The sequence below is a fragment of the Camarhynchus parvulus genome, chromosome 1A (genome assembly GCF_901933205.1).
Source record: "Camarhynchus parvulus chromosome 1A, STF_HiC, whole genome shotgun sequence".
In the NCBI taxonomy this organism is placed as follows: domain Eukaryota; kingdom Metazoa; phylum Chordata; class Aves; order Passeriformes; family Thraupidae; genus Camarhynchus; species Camarhynchus parvulus.
Window position 1 is genome coordinate 41,016,280 of NC_044586.1, and position 20,538 is coordinate 41,036,817.

The following is a 20,538-nucleotide window of genomic DNA, read 5'->3' on the forward strand; positions in this document are numbered from 1 at the left end:
GGAAAGGATTTGAACAGCCTCACAGGTTTCCTAACTTCCACTTCCACATCAGGATACTGAATCTCACTTCTAGCTGCTACCTTGTGCTTCTTTCTGCGTGGAGAGAAGCTGTGCAGCAGTAGCTTGTGCAGGTGCATGTGTGTGGATGCTGCATCTCTGCCCTGCTGTTACCTCTTGCCTGGCTGCTCTCTCCTGTGAACATCCCAACAAGGAGGGTGTTCCTCCATGCATGTCCCAGGGCTGGCTCCATCACCTGAGCACATCATGAATGCACCTTCCTCCTCCACAGCTGTTCTCCATGTCTGCCCAGTGCAAGGAGCAGTGCTGTGCTGAAACAAAGCTGAAGTGCATGACTGTTTTTGTGGTGGGAGAAAATAAACAAGAGAGATGTAAATGCCAGAATGATCAGTTGGTGTCTGGCTGGGGTGCTTCAGAGGCATTTTCCTCACAAGGTTAATTTCTGCTCTGCCTGATTTGGAGCAGGAACTTGAACTTTTTTCTTTTTTTCCACCTTAGACAAGTGCCCTGAGAAATGCCATTCTCCTTTTTTTTTTTTTCTCTCCACTTGGTGCAGTGCTGATGCAGATTTGTTGGCAGTGCATGTCGAAAGCTTGCTAGTAAACCAAACAGTGCCCAGGCTGGAGCACTGGCCTGCTGCTGTCCATTTTGCATAATTGTTAGCATCTTCCTTGGCATGCTTTTGTCTCCTGCAGTTGGTACCCTTGCAGATGATGTCAGGGCAGTCTGTGAAGCAGCATTGGCCCAGGCCTGTTCCCACCAGTCAGTGTGGAAAAGCCCACCAATTTCAGGGAAAAAGTGTGAGAGATCAGCAAGCTGGACATGAGTTGAAGTGAAGCACCAGTTTTATAATAAAAATTTGAGAGAATGGTTTTGCTGTCCTCTGTTTATATGATCTGTGTCGATATGGATAATACCCTCTTCCAGTTTTTGAGCTCTCTTCACTTGGGATTTCTGCTTTCATATAGGTAATAATCATGGCATTAAAGATATTTGAGAAAGTCTTCCAGAGAATCTTATATTTGTTCTCTCTCTCTCACTCTTCCATTTTAGCAAGGATGTCATCCTAGACCCCACAGGCTTTGCTGTGAGAATGTTTGTTTCTGTCAAAAGATTTGGTTTTAATGAATGGATCAACGTTTTTGAACAAAAATGCCCTAAGTCAGAAAATTACAGTCTGGCTTTAAAACTGCATTCAGCAAAAGGAAGGGTCAGAAATTGAATTGGTGGCATTCCTGCCCATTGTGCACTTGCATTAAGAGCTACAACTTATCCAGAAAAGCAAAGACAGTTTTTAAACTAATAGTCCCCAATAAAAATGCTAGTCTTCTCTTGTCTAGATAGACCTCTACATGGAAAAGGATAAAACCAGTAAGATCAAGCAGTAGTGTAAGTAAGAGGTGGGAACTAGATTCTTACAGGTAAAATGAAGCCACCACTTGACTTTTCATATAACCATAGAATAATTTCGGTTGAAAAAGTTATAATCTGTCTGGGGATATTTTGGTGCCATGTTGTTCTAGGGGATGCACTAAGCAATAAAAACTCATAGGTAGTGTTTCAGAACACTTAGTGTTGCTTCCAAATTAAGTGTTCTGAAATATAGAAAAATAAAGCTCACACTCCTGAGCACCCAGTCATGATACCACAGAAAATAGCAAATAATGCATTGCTGAATGTGGTAGTGGTGCTGCATGAGTTGCTTTTATATCTTCATAATCTACTCCTAGTAGAATTGCTTGCTGCTATTGTGCAATGAGGTCTACTTTGTAGGATCTCTTTTTTCCTTTTTAATGTTTTATGTTAATAAACCTAAGAAAAAAGGCACAACTTTGATAGCAAAAATATTCAGATAAAGATTTTTTTATAAGTAATGGGGATAAGGATTTTAATTTTTTTTTCTTAAGTACATATTGCTCTTTAATTTTATTTATTTGCCTTTTTTTCAGTATAGGCCAAAGAACCATGAAGAAATATTTTAGCATTATACCTATAAATGTGAGTAGGAAAAGTTAAAAAACCCCACCACTCTGTTATAAATTCATAAGCAGCAGACATGATATTTTGCCTTTAGCTTCTGAAGTACTTGTATACATGGTGTAAATGCAAGTTGAAATTATTAGTTGTGTGGAGTAAGTGTGTGCATTTGTTGTGTGAGAAAGGATGCCAGGTGTGAACAAGTGAGCCATCAAAGACCTGGTGTTGCCAACACTGCCTGTTAGCTGGAATGGCCGTAGCTCCCTCTTCTCAGACTGCTTCTGTGTGCACTGAGACCATCTGGTGTTTCACCCCCTAAATCTCTAACTTTTTGCTGTACATCCTGACTTCTACTGCCAGAGTCTCCCTTGTGCTCCTCTGTTGCCTCCCAAAGAGCAGGTTGTGCCTAGGCTGGTGTGACCACATGCCCTGTGCATGGTCATTAGAACTCCACAGCTGAGCAGATCTGCTGAGTCCCAGCTCTTACCTAGAAGTTACAATAGATCAGTGCTGAGCAGCAGAGCAAACATTTTCTGTCTCAGGTTCCTCCAGGGCATGCAAAACAAATTTCCTCCTCTTACAAAGACAGGCTCCTCCCTAGACAGTACATTAGGGATCACTGGCTGGCTGGTTTCCAGGCAGAGCAGCTGATCTGATGCTGTGGCCTTGGCTGTTGCCTTTGCAATGGTTGTGCACACACAGAGTGATCTACAGAGTTGTAGCAACCTTTTTTTCCAGATTGGCATTTTCTTCTCTGCATGTTGAACATAGCAAAACATAAGCACATATCATCTCCCTGTGAAGTTAAATCCAAGTTTAACCCAAGGTGGGTGGGGTTTTTTTGGGGGGGACTTAAAATCAAGTAGGCTGGTACTGATTAAAAAACCACAGAGGTTACAGATTTTAGAAAGAGAGGTGCAGGTTCTGCTGTTGTGTTGGGTTTCTCATTGTGGTTTATTTTTCACTCCAATAGTCACTTGCCTTCTGCAGCATAGAAGACCTTAGAGCTTTTGGGAGAAGTGATGTTTAAAATGGGATATATTTGGCTGCTACTCTCCGTGCAATGACTGGGCTGGGCTAGGCTGATGTGGACAAGGAACTGGTGATTCAGCTGATGAGGTTCCCCTGAAGCTTTTCAGTAATGAGATTCTTGGCTAGGAGAAGACTGCAGTACAATGCAGTTACTCTTTCTTTTGGGAGCAAGTCCTTCAGGAGTTAAGGTCACCCTCCTTTTTCTCTCAAATGGTTAGTAATCTGGATTGTACCGAGAAGTATAGAGTGGTTTTGTCACCAGATGTGAATTTCTAAAATCCAAGTCTGTTTGGTATTGCTTAGCATACTTTCTGGAAGATTCTTCCAAACCTTTGGAAACCATGCACCCAATGTTGCAGCCTCATGGATGGAACAAGAAACCTCACTGTGGGCAGACTTTGCATTTTCACCCATATATGTTTGTCACTGCTGAGTCTTGTCCTATCTCCTGAAACTCATGACGCTGAGACAGAGCCGTGTAAGTCCAGGCAGTTAAACAAATGTAGAAAAGGGGAATAGCAAGCACAGCATTTTGTAAAAAAATTGAGTAGAAATGATTCACTTTCACATCTATATTTCAGCATCATGGCATTTGTTCAAGCTGAAAGTGGTATTGCTTTGGCTGTCATTTCACTTGCTTTTCTAATTGTGTTTTGCTGCTGCCTCTACAGATTATTAATAAACCATAAATGATTCTCCTAATAATTCTCCTAATGGTTGTTATTTTCTTTTTCATTTTGATTCATGTTTTCTTATTTCAAAGGTAGTTATATTTGTTAGTTTACCAAATGGAAGAACAAAAGATATTGTCTGTGAATGTCAAAACAGTGTGTTAATCACCATTAAAACAAAAGTACAAGTGTCCACAATTTCTGTGCAACTTTGTGTATGAAAATTTCTTTGCTTATTAGGGCATCATCGATTGTCAGCATCCTCTCTCAGCAGTTCTTAATTAATGAAATTTATCCAGCAATGTCTTCTTTTTATTGGAAAATCCATGATTCATCTGCAGAGGTTTCATTATCTTACATGCATAAGGGCAACACAAGTGTTTGTTTTATCCCTTCGGTGGTGACTGTATGTCTAGTAGTGTAGTTTGTTCCCTGCCTGAATCTTTGTGTGCTGCCAACAGTTCTGCTATTGACTTGGGATGAAGGAGAGCTCTTAGTTCTACCAGCAGGTAATGCTTCAATATATCAATGCCTTTCGTTTTCCATTTATTTTCTGCAGATGGGTGGAGACACTTAAAAGTTATTGGAGGAGTCAAGTTCTCTAATGTTCCCCTTCTCTTTTGGCTTGAGAGTAACCTTATTTTTATCCTTGAAGCTTGAGTTATGAAGAAGGTTATTAAGTTGACTGAAGTTCTGCCACTGTTCTGCAATTTTTCCAGACAGGCCTTCAATTAGTTTCCACTTCTTGCCAATGCAAAAATTATTTTTGGGCCATGAGGAGGTAAATTGATTATAAAATTTATATCTGACTCTAGTTAACTGCTTTCTTAATACGTGGGGAGGAAGAAAAAATTGTCCTTTGCTGGTTTTGCAAAAAAACTAGTGGTTTTTGTGCTATTGCTAGGTATGTTCCACTGTGGAACACCCTGAAGGAAGTAGGGATGTGCAGTAAGCCCAGCCTTCTCCTAGGGATGATGATTGTACAGGATAGTTTTGATTTGGTCTCATTTTTACTCATCAAAACAACAATCATTGTCTCTTCTATTCCTTAATATAGATAGTCTGTTAAAGTAAATGGCATCACTCATGACATGTGCACTCAGCTTACAAGCCACTGCCATGTCTGATTGCAGATGTAGGCACAAAAATGAATTGTCCATTCTCCCAGTTGTTGTGTATCTTACCCCATCCGTTATTCTCCTTGCTCTTTAACTTTAGGTTGCATATGATTGTTAGAGAATCTCTATTTCCCTTTCTCTTTCCTGTGTAAAAATAATTTTCTTGGGGAGTTTTAAAATGGGAAACTTAGTACTTTAAAAAGAAATGGTTAGTCAAGCTTTTTCCCAGAAGATGTACGACATGTGAGAGACAGCCTGTCTAAGAACTGAGTTTGGTTATGGAGTGCTTTTTAAATTGGACAGCTGTAATTTCATCATCAAAGCTTGTATTTGCAATCTGCTACATTCACTTAGCACAGCTGCACTGCTGGCTTTTTGCTGTATATATCCATATTTACATATATATGTGTATACATATATAGATGTGTATATATGTGTGTGTACACCCACCCTGAAAATACACATACTAATTTAACAAAGCAAATAAATACACATATATAAATTGTTCTGAAGAGTTAGCATTTCTTGATTTTATATATATTTGGAGAAATTTTATTACAGAAAATGAAAGATGTAACAGTTCATATAAAAGCCAACAAAGCAGTGTTCAGTCTCAGTCTTTACTTCCCTTGGTAATTACTAATGATGTGGCTATTGTAGAACTTGGAGTTGTCTTTTGTGCATTCAGGCCTTCAGAGTATTCCCATTGTGCTTTCATTGTATAAGGCAATTATTTATAATAGTGTAATTCAGATCATGTTATGGAAAATTGTTTTGTTAGAGGAGAACATATTTGGCTTGGAATCTTGTGTAGTTACATGAAAGTTTGAACCTGCTATTATTTGTCACTGAGAAGTGAGATGCAGTGGAAATCTGAAAAGGGTCTACTTTTGCCTTTGTATCTGCTTGTTTTTCTTCGTTTTTTTTTTAAATAGTTCTTGCATGATGATGAGAAGATGTCTTATGTAAAATGTTGCTGTGCTGAAAAGAATGGTTCATGACATGATGATGCGTTTATGGTACAGGTACCTGGAGCTGGAAAGCAGCGGTCATCGAAATGAAATCAGGTTGCATTATCGTTCAGGCAGTCATCGCTCCCACACAGAAGTGTTCCCATACATTTTGGCAGATGATAAATGGCACAGACTTTCCTTAGCAATCAGTGCCTCTCACTTGATATTACATGTGGACTGCAATAAGTAAGTAAAGAGTGCTGTTTTATAAGAAGTTGTCACATTTGGAATATTTGAGCTCCGAGTAAATTAAATGATAACAACTTGGGATTGTATTTTCCCGTTCCTTTTTAGAATTTATGAAAGAGTTGTGGAGAAGCCTTTCATGGACCTACCTTTGGGTACAACCTTTTGGCTGGGACAGAGGAATACTGCACATGGTTATTTTAAGGTATGCATTCCCTGAAAGATAAAGAGTGAAATAAATTATTAAAGGGATTGAATCATCTTTCATATGATGAGAGGCTGAGAGATTTGGAATTGTTCAGCCTGGAGAAGAGAAGGCTCAGGAGGATCTTATCTGAACATCAGAAAACAATTCTACTGTGAGGATTGTCAAAGAAAGACAACTATGGGGACAGGCAGAAGCCGTTTGGACGCAGTCCTAGGCGATCTGCTGTAGCTGGTCCTGCTTGAGCAGGGAAGTTGGAGTAGATTATCTCAGGAGGTCATTGGTTTGTGCTCAATCAGTTTGCGCTTCTCTAATCATAACACAGCTCTTGGATTGCTTTGAAATTGCTCTTTGGCCTTTGCTATTGGAGAGCAGCATACTGGCTACTAATTATATCTTAACTAAGCATGTAAAATCTGCCAGCAAGCATGGGATCTGTTCTTCTGGGTGAAATCATCCCTTTCCAGACATCATAGTTGAATTTCATGCTGAAATCTCCCTGAGTTTTTAACAACATGCAGCTTTGCAGATGTGTAACAGACATGTAGTTTCTCAGCATTTTGCAAGCTTTGTGGAAGGATCCCCATCAGAATTTGTTGTGGTCTAACCCCAGCTGGCACCACCTAGCCACTTGCTCACTTCCCTCCTGGTGGGATGAGGGAAGGAATTGGAAGGGTAAAAGCTAGAACATTTGTGGTTTGAGACAGAGTTTAATAGGTAAAGCAAAGCAAAACAAGGAATTAATTCACCACTTTGCATGGGCAAGCAGGTGTTCAGCCATCCCCAGGAAAGCAGGGCTCTGTAATGGATACTTGGGAAGGCAAATGCCACCACTCCAAATGTTCCCTACTTTCTTCTTGCCCCAGCTTTAAATGCTGTGCCTGATGCCCTATGACCCCCTCAGATATGACCCCTTCTTTGGTCAGCTGGGGCAGCTGTCCTGCCTGTGTCTCTCCCAACTCCTTGTGCATCCCCAGCCTCCTCACTGGTGGGGTGGTAGGAGAAGCAGAAAAGGCCTTGCTGCTGTGTAATTTCTGTAACATCCCAGTGTTATCAGCACTGTTTCCAGCACAAATCCAAAGCACAACCTCATGCCAGCTACTTTTCTGTGAAGAAAATTAACTCTACTCCAGCCAAAACCAGCACAAACTCATTAAGGGTTTGCATTAATGTATTTTTCTTGACTCTTGTTTCTTTAGTCTTCAAATCTATTTAAGAGTTATAGCTTGTAAAAAATTTGCATTTTATTTAAAAGAGTATTTCTAAGTAACTGAAACTGCAGCTGTTTTCAAATTACTTTTTAAAGGTCATTTGCAAGCTTTTCTGCAGTGACTAACTAAAAATAACAATGAATTCAAACCTACCAAACTCTTGCCACATAATTATATCTTGACATTTAATCTTATGTCTCTAAAAATTATTCAGTATGCCTGTACATCTATCTATTTTTATTTCTACTTATTCTTCTATCACTGAAATGAGTCTAGACACAAAACTGTTTATTCATAAGTATTTTTTTTAAATCAGGTAGTTTTTCTTTGTGGGTTTTAATGTTTTACATGGTGAATGAAAAAACATAATTTTGACAGGTAAAAAGAATGTATCCTTTTGTTTTCTCTCCACTATCACATAGGGCATAATGCAAGATGTGCAATTACTTGTCATGCCTCAAGGATTTATTTCTCAGTGCCCAGATCTTAATCGCAGTAAGTCTATTAATTCTTATATCATAAAATGAAAGGTGTGCTTTTTACCTTCTTTCTGTCCTACAAGCTTTCTTAAAACCTTGGATTTAAGTGTATTGTTTGTCAACTTTGGCATGATTGAACCTATTGTGAATTATTTTATTAACATGTGTTGTATTATTCCAGCATGCCCAACTTGTAATGACTTCCATGGACTTGTGCAGAAAATTATGGAACTGCAAGACATTTTAGCAAAAACATCAGCTAAGGTAATGTTTACTAGGACTCTATTCATAGAAGCAATTAGGATTGCCAGTCTTTATTTGCTGTATTTTTAGATTAGTCATGCTTGTATGGCTGTGTGCAGAACATCCCTGCATGGTATGTTTGCATCTTTATATATCTCTGCCAAATTTATACATACAGATTCTCAGTTCAGAGAGTTTTCTTGTGTTTTAATATTTTTATAGAATCATGAATTTTAATAGTAAAGACCATCCAAATCCCTGAGCAAGGAAAGGGCTCATAGATATCTAAACTCTACCTATAAGGCTAATAAATCAATAAACCTAGAATGATATAGATAACTGTGTTTATTACAGCAAGACTTACCAAGACTTTTCAAGACCTGAGCTGCCAAAGGCACGTTCAGACAAAATATATGCAAGACAAGGAACTAAGAATCAGGAACTAAACCAGGACTTTCTTATTTCTTCCTGTAGAATATTACACCAAAGACATTCATGTCTGCTGGTGAAAGTAGAATACTGTGATTTTAAATGTCAGTTCTTTAGATATCTGCTGGAATGCTGTTACCTAGCTGCTTTGATACACTAATGTTAGAAATGCCTTGGCTGAAGAGCAGAAAAAGTTGCTAATGTCGGTTCTGAGCTTATTTGGCCCCTCTGTCTGCGAGTACTTGATGTGGAGCAAAATTCTTGATCAGTGTGCCAATACAAATATGAGAAATGAGGAGCTGTACCCATCTTGACCTGTTCATTTTTTTTTATGATGTCCCTGATGTCAGGGTGATAAGAAAGATGCAATGCATTGTGTCTCACTTCTCAATTTCCATCTCTGAATAGCTGATGCTTTAATCATGTTGTATTTAACAATACAACATGATTAAATTGTTTTATTATCTCTGATTGTGTTTTCCTAAATGTATTCTCTCATCTGTGTACTGGGCACAGTTTGAATTGTGTTTTTACTAATGTGGAGGCCACTTAAAAATTCAAAACATTTTTGTGAACTGTAAATACAGTTGTCTCAAGCTGAGCAGAGGATGAACAAGTTGGATCAGTGCTACTGTGAGAGAACCTGCACAATGAAAGGCACAACCTACAGAGAGTTTGAATCCTGGACGGATGGCTGTAAGAACTGCACTTGCATGGTATGGCTATGGTTTGAGTGGAGAGTCAGGAACTCCAGTGTTTCCTCTGAATAGGTTTATTGAGAACTTCCAGATGTATGCTAGGTACTAACAACAAAGAAGTTAAAGGAATAGTATTAATAAATATGTTTTCCTATATTTTCTGCACTACTAGCATGTGTAGCTCCTCTATTTCATGTCACCATATGCAGGTGCTAGGGAATATACTTAGATTTCATGTTGTTCCATTGCACTGAGTTGCAAATAGGTTTCTCTGGAATTTTAATTCCTTGTTTTTGTCTCTAAAAACACAGCCTTTTTCTTAGCAAATAATTTAATAGATCCCTTGTGCCTGATTTCCTTTGGTTGCCTTTGGTTACATCTCAATAAGAAATAAAAAATAAAATGTCAGGGTCATATGCAAGCTTTGTTATATTACCAATGAAAAAGATTTGGTGGATGGAAGATTCCCAAAGGTATCACAACTCCATACGTGATTGCAAGTATCCTTCCAGGTACTAAGCTAGGGTGTCTGTATTGCTGTCCATTCATATAAAACTCTTTCATTCCATTTGAACTCATTAAATCCTTAATCCAAAGGCCATTAGAAGCCAGTGAAAAGGTTGTCGTTGTCTGTACTGCACCTTAGATTGATTTGCTGCTATTTATAATTGGCTACATGGGTCTCTTTAAGCTTAATATTTTTTTTTACCTTTATATTTCTGGATGGATATTCATTTTGCTTTTAGTATTTTATGGCATCAAATCTGATAAATGTTTAAAATTCTTTGAATTTAGCATTAAATTCATTGCATATTTTTGTCTTGGATTTTTCTCACAGCTGTAATATTGCTACCTTTTAGACATATATTCTCTCTAACATAAAATCAGAAGGCACAGTATTGTTCTGTGCAGTTGTCATTTCACAGTAATCTGTCAGTTTTTTTCCTGATTGGCAGAATGTTTTGCCTCCAAATAGGTTTGCCTCTAAAAAAAATTTAATCATTATCATCTCAAAGAGCACATCATTCATGTTAAAAGATTGTATGTGTGGCATTCTAAAGGTATGGTTTCTGTTCTTGCAGTTATTAAAAGACCCATGTTAAACTATCTTTTTTTGGACATTGTTAGAAAGTTCATTGTATTTAAAAATAGATTTTCAAGTTCCTGTGTTTGAGAACATCTCTGCTACTGCTAAATAAAACCTGCAGTTAAGCACCTTTTGTTCTCCTAGAATGGCACTGTGCAGTGCGAGGCTCTGGTTTGCCCCCTCGCTGACTGTCCTCTGAACTCTGCCCTGGCCTATGTGGATGGCAAGTGCTGCAAGGAATGTCAGTGTAAGTTTCACTGTTGTGCCTCTTGCTAATGAATGCTTTGAAATCTGAAATAACGTGAACCTTTCTGTAAATATGTCAGTGAAAGAACTGGTCATTAAATAGCTGGGTTGAGGAGTCAGGGAACTTGGATTTCTCTGAAGTGTTCTGGTGAACTGATAACCAGAAGGTTTCAATATTTAAGGTGGGATATTTTGTTTCAGTTTAGTTATTTTGTTTTTATTTAGCACACACGTTTATTTTCAAAATTTAAAAAGATGAAAAAATTTGCTTACAAAGCTTTCTGCAGACTTCCATTATCTATGTTTTAGACCAAACTGCTACAAATTCAGGAACAATTGCTGGTGTTTGACCAGGGTCTCCAACACCTTTATCACAAGAAGAGTGTACTACCAACCTTACGTTATTGAGCTTAGAAATGGACGTTCAGATTCATGATTCTTCTTCCTCAGTTAAGAGAAAAGAAGAAACCAGCAAAACCCAGACACCTAGAAGTGTTATTTCACAAAAGGTTGTAAAATAATTAAAGGAAAAATGGAAAAATGTGATGTATTTTGTCTTTTCCAATTGGATACATGATTAACTTTAGGTTTTATGGTATTCTGCTTCTGTTGCAAGTAGGGCCAGAGAAGGGGAATTTCAGGTTAACCTCTATCTAGATGGACTATAAATAGTATTTCAGATTGATTATATATGTGTATTCCATATGTGATGGCTAGTTATTTCAGACTATGGTGGAATCCATTCTTAAAATTGAGCATGAGATGCACACACTTCTTTATTCTGTAAATGTTGAGATTTTGCTGTGTGGTTTCATCACTGTTCTACTGCTGTATAAAACTTCTTACAGAGTGTAGAGAAATACATAACTGGTTAAAATGACATGTTTTAAGATAAAACTCAGGAAGACGTTTTGTACTCCATTGATCTAGCTCCCACAGGAGTTTATTAATATTTAATTGTGTTAGAAGTTACACAAACCATCCCTTTTTATGAACCCTTATTAACTTACTCAAGTAGATTAATTCTAATTAAGAGGAAATAAGAATTCAGATACTTTTTTAACCAGCTACAGAGAATTTCCATGCATATTAGATAACTCAGGGTAATTGGTAATTCAGGAATGTGATATGTGTGGCATTCAAGGCTCTTGTTGAGGCTGTTTGAATTTCTGACCATGTTGGTAGAATTTGAAAACTTGATCCTCTGAAGTATGTTTTTGTAATGTACTGCCTGTAAATTGAGTTGGGAATTCTCTATCCAGGTGTTAATGGGGAAGCACTCACATCATATGACTTCTTCCAAAATTGTTTTTATTGGAAGTTTTGACAAAAGTCAAGAAATGTGAATGAGCATATGGACACTGACCTTGTCACAGAGCATTGGTACTACTTTGAATTAAGATGCAGTTCTGGTACAGCACACTGATGTTTACTCTGCAATTTCCTGTTTGATATTCTTAATATTATCAAAGCGTCTTAGCTTTGAGTGTTGCTAATTTGATGCCAGTACATAATTCAATTTATAGCTAACATGAACACACACCACTTTCTTGACAAACTACCAGAAAAATAATTAGATCAAAACACATAAAAAAATTGCTTTTGAAATTTTTTCCTAATTTTGTCTAGGTTATTTAAAGTGACGTTTGAAAAAAAAATCACACCATTTTTACAGTGGCTGAATTCCAGGAACCAAAGGACAGAGAATGTAAATTGGAGTCTCATTGACAGGGTAGTTAAATTCCAGTGAAAGAGTGGAAATTAGAGGCAATGGAAGCTGCAAGACTGTCACTTATTCTCCAGGCCAATTTGGTGGAAATGCTAAGTTGTCTCTGAGTTCATATACATAGGCCAGCTGTATTCTGTCTTCTTGTCTTTGGGTCAGGGTCTGAGCTGATTGAGGTCAGTGTGCTTGTTGAACTTGGTTCTTGCTGGAGGGGTTCAAAGCTGAGTTGCTCCATTTGGACAGGTTCCGAGAATAACTTAATTGTTTTCAGTGCTCAGAACAACAGCAAGAGATGTAGCTTCTGACTGGATAATATAGAGTGAACACAGATGGCTTATAATTGGAAAAACAGCTTAGGGGGTTACCCCCAGTTAGGGAGTGTTGCTCATGGAGCCACATCCTTGGTTTTGGATAAGCAGTCGTAAGTGCTGAGAAAAAATGGTGCCTGATAGACTGTTCTTTAGCTGGATTTAGTAATTGTTTCAGGACAGAACATGTATGGATATTGATGCTTCTTTCCTGGTATTTGTTATCTCATACCAGATGATGGGCTGTTTCTGCCAGGCTCTTGTTTGAGAAGTGCCCAGGCAGTGACAGCTGCTGGAACCTTTGGCTGTGTCTCACTCCCCCAGGGCTGAGTGCTTCCCTCCACACCTCTTCCTTTCTTCTGCTGGTGTTAAAACAAAGCCACCAAAAATCAAAAGAGTGATGTTGGATTTAATGACAGCTGGCAGAGGAGAGTTACGTGTACAGCACTTCTGGCTCTTTCAGTGACCAGCAAGCAGGCTTTCTGGGATTTTTGGTGGGTTTTTTTTTGTTGTTTTTTTTTTTTTTTTGTTTTGTTTTTTTTTTTTTTTTTGTTAGGGTTTTTTGGTTGGTTTTATTTTCCCCCTCAGTGACAGAGGATGGAGTCCTTCTGCATGGCTTTAGGCATGTAGAATTTGGGAATACAATCTGAAGTGGCTGCACTTACACTAGTAAATGAAATAGGGCAGGCACAGTCCTGTGGCACTTGCGGCTCACATGGTTGAAGTCTCTTCCCCTTTCCCACCCCCAGCAGGTTATCTGCATCCAGATGGTTGGCTGGGAATGGCCTCTGATCAAGGCTGTGTCCCCAGCTTGTGCCTGGCACTGCTTCAGAGCATCTTGGCTGGTACAGTGTGCCATGATGTGTGCTAGCACTCAGACTGCAGGGAGGGTTACATGCTGTAACCAAGCATTTTCAAGCCTGCTTTCATTTGCTGTTTCATTTACCTGATGTGTTTCACTTACTAGTTGTGGACATCACCAGTTTGGCTCTCTTTATAATGAGCTGCAGGGACTGGCAGCTCCAGAAGGCACTTGGTGCTGGGAGGGGCTGGAAGGGAATGGGAGTAGTTGCCTTCTGGAAGTGGACATCTTCCTGGGCTTGTATACAGGTGCTTAGATCAGATACTGAACTTTTAGACAGCTGAAGTTGTGAAGCTAATCTTACATCAGTTACTGTGATGCATATCAGGTGTGTAAGAGGAATGGAAAGTGCTGGATTTTTAAGCTTGATTCTGGCATTAAACTGTTATGCTAAGAGACTTTTTCCCACGCTGCCAAATCCTAGGAATTAAATTTCAGCCCAGTCCAGCATTTATATTTTGGACAGTAAAGCTTTGTTTCATCTTGTTCAATGACATTTTCAACATTTCAGAAATTTCAGCACAATTGTCTATTCATGTTTTTCTTAAATGTTTAGTTCAGGGAAGAACACTTAATAAGGAAAGGTTTAGATATTTTTTTAAAAACCAATATTACTTTGACTTTAGTTCTTTTTGTAAGCCAATGGAAAAAAGCCACAAAGCAAACAAAAAACCAAATCCTGACCTTCTCTCTTAACTCCATACCTTTGTTTCAGGCCATTCAGACAACTTGTACTGTTTTGTCTTGTGTGAAGGTCGATGCTGGTAGCATGGGGAATGGCAATGAATGCAAATTATCACTGTGTTTTCTATTAGCTGTAATGGGCTCGAAGAAGCAGCAATCTTCCAGGGCAGATGAATGGGCCAGTGTGTTGGATGTATGTTTCAGCTGTAGACAATGTAATACTCAGTCCAGCTGCCATAGCATACATCTTAGTTCAATGGGAGCTTCCTGTGGAGAATTCTTTGGAGCTGGAGGGAAGAGACTACTTTTTCTATACTCAATGCAACTTTAAAGAATTCTGAGAAGGTATGTGCAAAAGATCATTAATTTTTTTTGTCCTCTGTGGAGACAAATGCTTTGTGTGGTGATAGGCACCAGTACAAATTGAGGGGAGATTAAGCTTCCCTACTGACCCTATAAATATTGCTTTAGACCACAGGCTTGGCTTAAGAAATACAAGGACAAGTTCATTTATTTTAAGTGAATTGTGGAAGGACTGCCAATGTCTTAGCAGCTGAGAGAATTGGTGCTTGGTCAGCAGATCCTATTATGGTAATGTTTTCATTAGTCAGTGTATTAACACCAAGGCATCACCTCCAAAAGCTATATGCATTCTTTTTAAAATGGAACCAATGTATTTTAAACAATCTAGGTGATTTTAGTTATTATAAGACCAGAAGTGATATTTGTGCCAGTATCTGGTGCAGTAATAATTCCCATCACCAAAGACTGATTTCCATGAAGCAATTGCTCTCTTCTCATCACTCTCTTCCTCCCAGTGACACTGCAGATACTTATTGACTTAACAGCAAACTATTTAAATCCATCCCAACAGACTCCAGTAGAGGTTAAAATCTGAGCCATTATGCTCAAATCTGCAGGCTGTGATTTTTCCTTATACCTGTTTGTTTTTGGTTTTTTTTTCTGAGACAGGATATTTGATGGGTTTCTGGTGCATTGTATGTAGCCAAATTGTCAGTCTAACACAAGTATTTTAAGCAACTTTGAGAAACATCAGGGTTGTATTGGATCAGGTCACGGTTCTTGTGCTAGCAGGTATGGGGAGAGAGTGTGTATAGGGGTTCTATAACTTGGATTTTTAGCAAAATAATTAAAACAAATATAATTTTGTAGCTCTTAGATAACATGCACGGGTTTCTGATGCAGTGATCTGTCTTGCTATCTTGCAGAAACTTTTAATTTTATTATTAAAATTAAAGGGATTTCCCCTCTTGCTCTTCATAATTTACCCATTTTCCCCCCCAAACTCTTCTGCAAACTCCAGCACTTGTTGCCTACTGACACAGAGAGAAGGAGCTGTGAAAGCCCATCTTCTTCTTCTTTGCAGCAGCAATTGAGCATCAGCAAGAGTGCAAAATTTTTATCTGGAAACATAAGGAATATGGGTTAAACTTACTCTGAAATTCATAATTAATCCAGGTAGTTGGAAGCATTGTGGACTTAAGTCTGTGCTGTTTACCAAGTTCCATATTTTTACTAAATTGCCACTTTCCCCCCTGCGCTTTCATCCTCTAGCCTTAGGTGACTTCCATCAGTAGCCAAGTGGGGTGCCAGCCCCTGCCTTGTTCAGCCAAGTGCTAGAGAAGTTTCTGCATTCAGTGTGGCACAGAGGAGAGGCTGCAGCTTGGAGAAATTATTAGTCACTGACTGAAGAGGTCATCTTATCCTTGAAGTAAATCAGAAGAAGGGAAATGGAAGAGCATCTCCAGCAGGCTGGATGGAACATGGCAAGAGTCTGAGGGCTGTGAGCAGCCAGCAGGCTCGGGGTGGCAGAGCACACATCAGTACTGCAGGAAGAAAAGGCAGTTTTTAGCAGTAAAACAATGATTTCTCATTTATCATAGTTCTTTAAAAAATGCACACTTTAGAATATAAAGGGGAAGCAACATTCTGGTTAATAAAAACAAATAGTTGCTTTTTGATTTTAAATACTTACGTGTGGCTTTTTAAAGAACGTAAGTGCATACAGAGCATAAATTCTGTTCTTCTGAGGTTTCTTTTTAATATGAAAATTCAGATAAATTAGCCTACTTCAGAATAGTATTAAAAGATATCTTGACTATAGCCAGCATTGGATTGTTTTGTAGAGCTGTGATATTTACTATAACCTCCCATAGTCAGCATGCAGAACTTCTGAATGTTATTTAGCAGAATAGTGCCCATTCAGCCTCTACTATCTGGATTTTCTGTGCTGAAATGATTCACATCAACCTTATTTTTCCGGCTTTTGAATTACATATAATGATAGTACCACACTGGAATGACAAATAAAAAGCATTTTTATTGTACTTGTACTGTATTGTACCACTTGTACTACTGAGATGAATTACACTGTACTTTACCAACTGTTTAAACCATTTTATTCTTGTGACTTCAAAAGAAAGTCAGTATCCATATTCATTTAGAAATAGGACAAAATATTTTTTTTCTAATTAAATACTTCTGCAAGAAGAAAAAAACATGTCATTGAACTCAGGTAGCTTGATAAGATCAGTGGAGATGTTTTAGATTTACAGAGCTGGAATAGAAAAGCATGCTGGCTGCACCTGTCATGTGTGAATCCAGCATGGCTCCTGCAGTGTCAGTCTCACCAGAGGGCAGAGGTTGGAAGGGAGCTCTGGAGGCCTCCTGGTCCCACCCTCATGCTCAAGCAGGGCTGTGTGGAGCAGGCTGCCCAGGGCTGTGGCCACACAGCTTTTGAATATCTACACAGATGGAGAATCCACAACCTCCCGGGCAACCTGTGCCAGTGCTCAGTCACCCTCACAGTAACAAAATATTTTCTTCACTCCAAATGGATTTTTATGTGTTCTGGTCTGTGCCCCTTGCCTCCTGTCCTGTTGCTGGGCACCACTGAGAGCAGCCTGTCTTTCTCTTCAGTCCTTTCCACCAGGAGTTCACACACTTTGGGAAGATCTCCTCAGAGACTTCACTTCTCTGGGATCTGTGACATCTCAGGAAGTTGAGACACTCTAAGAACGTCTTGGGGCCTTTCCTGTGCTGAGCTCAAAACCAGCTGAAGACAGTGGAATGAATCCCCTTGGCTTTGGTGGGCAGGGCCAGTCTAACCCATGACCCTAGGTGCTCAGTCTCTGCTGTACTTTCCATTGTAAAGCTATAGAAATTTTCAAACTACTCTTACACCACAGCAATATTTGGTTTATCTCTGTTAAATAGCCAATGACAGAATTGTTAGGGGATTTTTGCTGCTGAGCATGTGGTCTCAGGTGACCTTTGTTTTTTGCAAGCTGGGCAGTATTCCCCATCAGAAGGAAAACAGGGAGTCTTTTGACTTGCAATTCCAATTCCCCTCTGAGCAGGAAGCCCATTCCTTGTATGTCTTTTGTTCTTTATAAATTAAAATATAGCTTACAGTATACTGAAATACATCTTACAGTACTTTGGGCTTCTCAAAATATTTTGCTCCTATTTTGTTTACTTTCCTACTTCCCTATGTCCTTTGAATTTTGTTTTTCCTTGTTAGCAAAGGAGGACTGGGGGGAGTCAGTGCCTGTGCCTGTCTTAGACTTTTCATGCCTTGAAGTGTGGCTTCCTCCTAGGTGAGTGGCCTTCTAGCTACTCTGGACCACATGCATTATGGAGCTCCACCAGAAGACCCTAGATCTGGAGGCAGTGTGTCAGTCTATGAGGAGAACTCCAGTTAATGGTAAAATCATCTAGTTTTAGTCTTACTGTGTGCCTGAGGAGTGAATACTAAAATAAAGTATGCTTAAGTAAATCCTTATTCATTAAAATACATTACACTGGATATGTAGCAATCTGCACTAAAGAAGAAATTGGAAACATAATATTGGTAACTTTATTGGTAGAGAATTAAAATATTTCTTTTACATGGAGAATTTTGCTGTAGGCCATGCTATGCTTTCCTTATAACCTATTTTGTTGAGGTTGTGTGGGAAAAGAGCTAATATTTTCCATTCCTTTTTCATTATATTCTTACCAGGGAGTTAATAAAATATAAAATACCTGCAGCATATTATTATTTTAGTTTATTTCCAGTGCAAATAAAACATTAACATATGCTAGATATGAATATATTTGCTTCCAGACAGCTGGGAGTGGACAGATTGGCAGTGTTCCAGCATCTAATAAGTTGGTACCCTAACTTTAGTAATGCTGATTTCACCAGAATTTTCTTAGATAGCTATGAAATAATAATTTAAAAAAAAGTTCTATTTATACTTACAAAAATAATCTAGAATATGTAGGCAGTCATATGTCTGTGTGTTGATTTCAGTATGTTCTCAGCAGTGATGTGCTTATGTCACTATATGTGCATCATTGATCTATGAGGTTCTTTTTGTTTGATTTGGTTTTTGGGGGGGTTGTAGTGGTTTTTTTTTGGTTTTTTTTTTTCTTTATTTCAGGGTTTTTGTTGGGGAGTTGTTGGGGATGTTTTTTTTGTCCCATAACCAGAAGCACATTGCCAAATCAGCAGCTTGTAGCTGATGTTCTAATTTTTGCCTGGACCTTTTCTTCTGTAGATCTTGGAAATACCTATAATATCAGTAGCAAATATCTTCAATGGGTATGTACTGTGGAAAAAAAAAGAGAAAAGCCTTAGCTGAAAACCCCAGAACTAAAGGCTTTGGACAAGGTCACAGAAGTGTGAGAAGTTGGAGGCAGCGAGTACTGATGGAGTAAAGGCTTTACAAAACCCAGCCAACCAACCAAATGGGATTCTTGGCTTGCGCAATTTTGCAAAGATCAGTCTGCACTTGATGTGCTCTTGTTCAGAACAGGATTGCCACATTGACAAAGATTGTTTGGATGGAATGCTGGCTTAAGGGAGACACCAGTAGGAGATACGAGAGTGTACAAGAAGGCTTACATAAAATTTTTTGATAGTGCCTATGTCTGAGAAATGAAAAAATGGAAGGTTGTCAAGGCTGAAACTCAATAAATAAATTATTGGAAGAAAACTCACCACAAAACTGTCAATAATGTGATCTTATTTCCCGTGGAAGGGATGGTAAAATATGAATGAAGTTGATTCAGTGAGATTAATATAAAATGATGTACACTGTTACCCTTTATTTGTCTTTTTGTGAAGATAATGATTTAAACCCATGGCTTTCAGTCTTTTGGACTGCAGAAGTTTGACATTTTTTCAGTGGAAACATGTACTGAATTAAACTATCTACTGCTTGGTATACTTCTCTTAACTACTGCTTGCAGATATCTGAAGTGTGATGTATAGACCTCCAGGCTGTTATTGATCACTGTTTCTGCATCTGTCAGCTCATAAAATATATTCAGCTTCAAATAATGGTCGCTTAGTCCCATGTGAGACACAACTTTAAAATGAAAATCTTGTCTGATATGATGTAGCAGACCTTTATCCTGCTTTCCTCATCTGTTGCCTTCAAAAAGGTCATTGCAATCCTCTTTCTTTGAAGAGTTTCTGCAGTTTGCTTTTGTCACTGTACCAGTCACAGGACTCTGTGGTGTTTCTGTAACTCTGTTCTGCCAATATAGAGAATTTTTACTAAGTTTTGCCTTTTTGGGGGTTTTGATTTCTTACCAGTTTCTATTAGGAAGAAAGCCCTCTTCATTTGTTTTGGAGGGTGGCTGATCATCTTAAGACTTTCTCTACAGGGTAGCTGACTAGTTTATTTTCACCTTCTACTTGTTGAAATTATTCATGTAAGATTCTGATTGTAAGTGAAAATTCTGGTATTCCCCTTCTTGCTTTAAATTATTTTCAAGTATAATTTTGACTGTTTTCCGATTTCATTTTAATTTGTGACATTTTGTCAAAATCCCTTAACATTATTCTACATTATTCTACAATTTTTTTCTTTTCCTAATAGATGAAGAAATTTGATGGTATTATTAGGTTTCCTTTTTTTTTTTCTGTTGTCCAACAAATTTTCCTTTTGTTTCTGATGTCTATGTATGTACTACATACATAGTAGTATTAGAATTACAGTGGCATTATTGTTTGATGTAATACATTGGTTCAGAAAACACCTGGTTTCAGCTGTAAGATTTCCCCCCCATCCTGAAATCAAAGCAAGTAAATATGCTTGACTCATCTGGAAAATAGGCACATAACCTGTTTTGTCTAGTAAGCAAGCACGTCAGGTACTTTGAAGGTAGGGAAGATGAACAGGCACACTTCTCTCTATGTTGTTGTTATTTTGACAATGACATCTAAATTCAGGTATTATTTCCTTAAGATGTCTCACTAAGTTATATTCATATTGACTAAAGTGCAGTGTTTCTCTCTAGGCTAATTTTACAGGCTTGTAAAGGGGGATT

At 38.4% G+C, this 20,538-nt stretch overlaps 1 protein-coding gene across 2 annotated transcripts in view; it reads left to right on the forward strand.

Annotated features, from left to right (window-relative positions):
- NELL2 (neural EGFL like 2) overlaps positions 1-20,538 on the forward strand; it is a 135,815-nt gene that overhangs the window by 24,847 nt on the left and 90,430 nt on the right. For both annotated transcript variants that reach the window (XM_030959604.1, XM_030959605.1), the window contains exons 4-9: positions 5,842-6,015; positions 6,124-6,220; positions 7,854-7,926; positions 8,092-8,174; positions 9,170-9,298; positions 10,512-10,614. In XM_030959604.1, the coding sequence (XP_030815464.1) occupies positions 5,842-6,015; positions 6,124-6,220; positions 7,854-7,926; positions 8,092-8,174; positions 9,170-9,298; positions 10,512-10,614 (659 nt within the window). The remainder of the gene's footprint in view (positions 1-5,841; positions 6,016-6,123; positions 6,221-7,853; positions 7,927-8,091; positions 8,175-9,169; positions 9,299-10,511; positions 10,615-20,538) is intronic.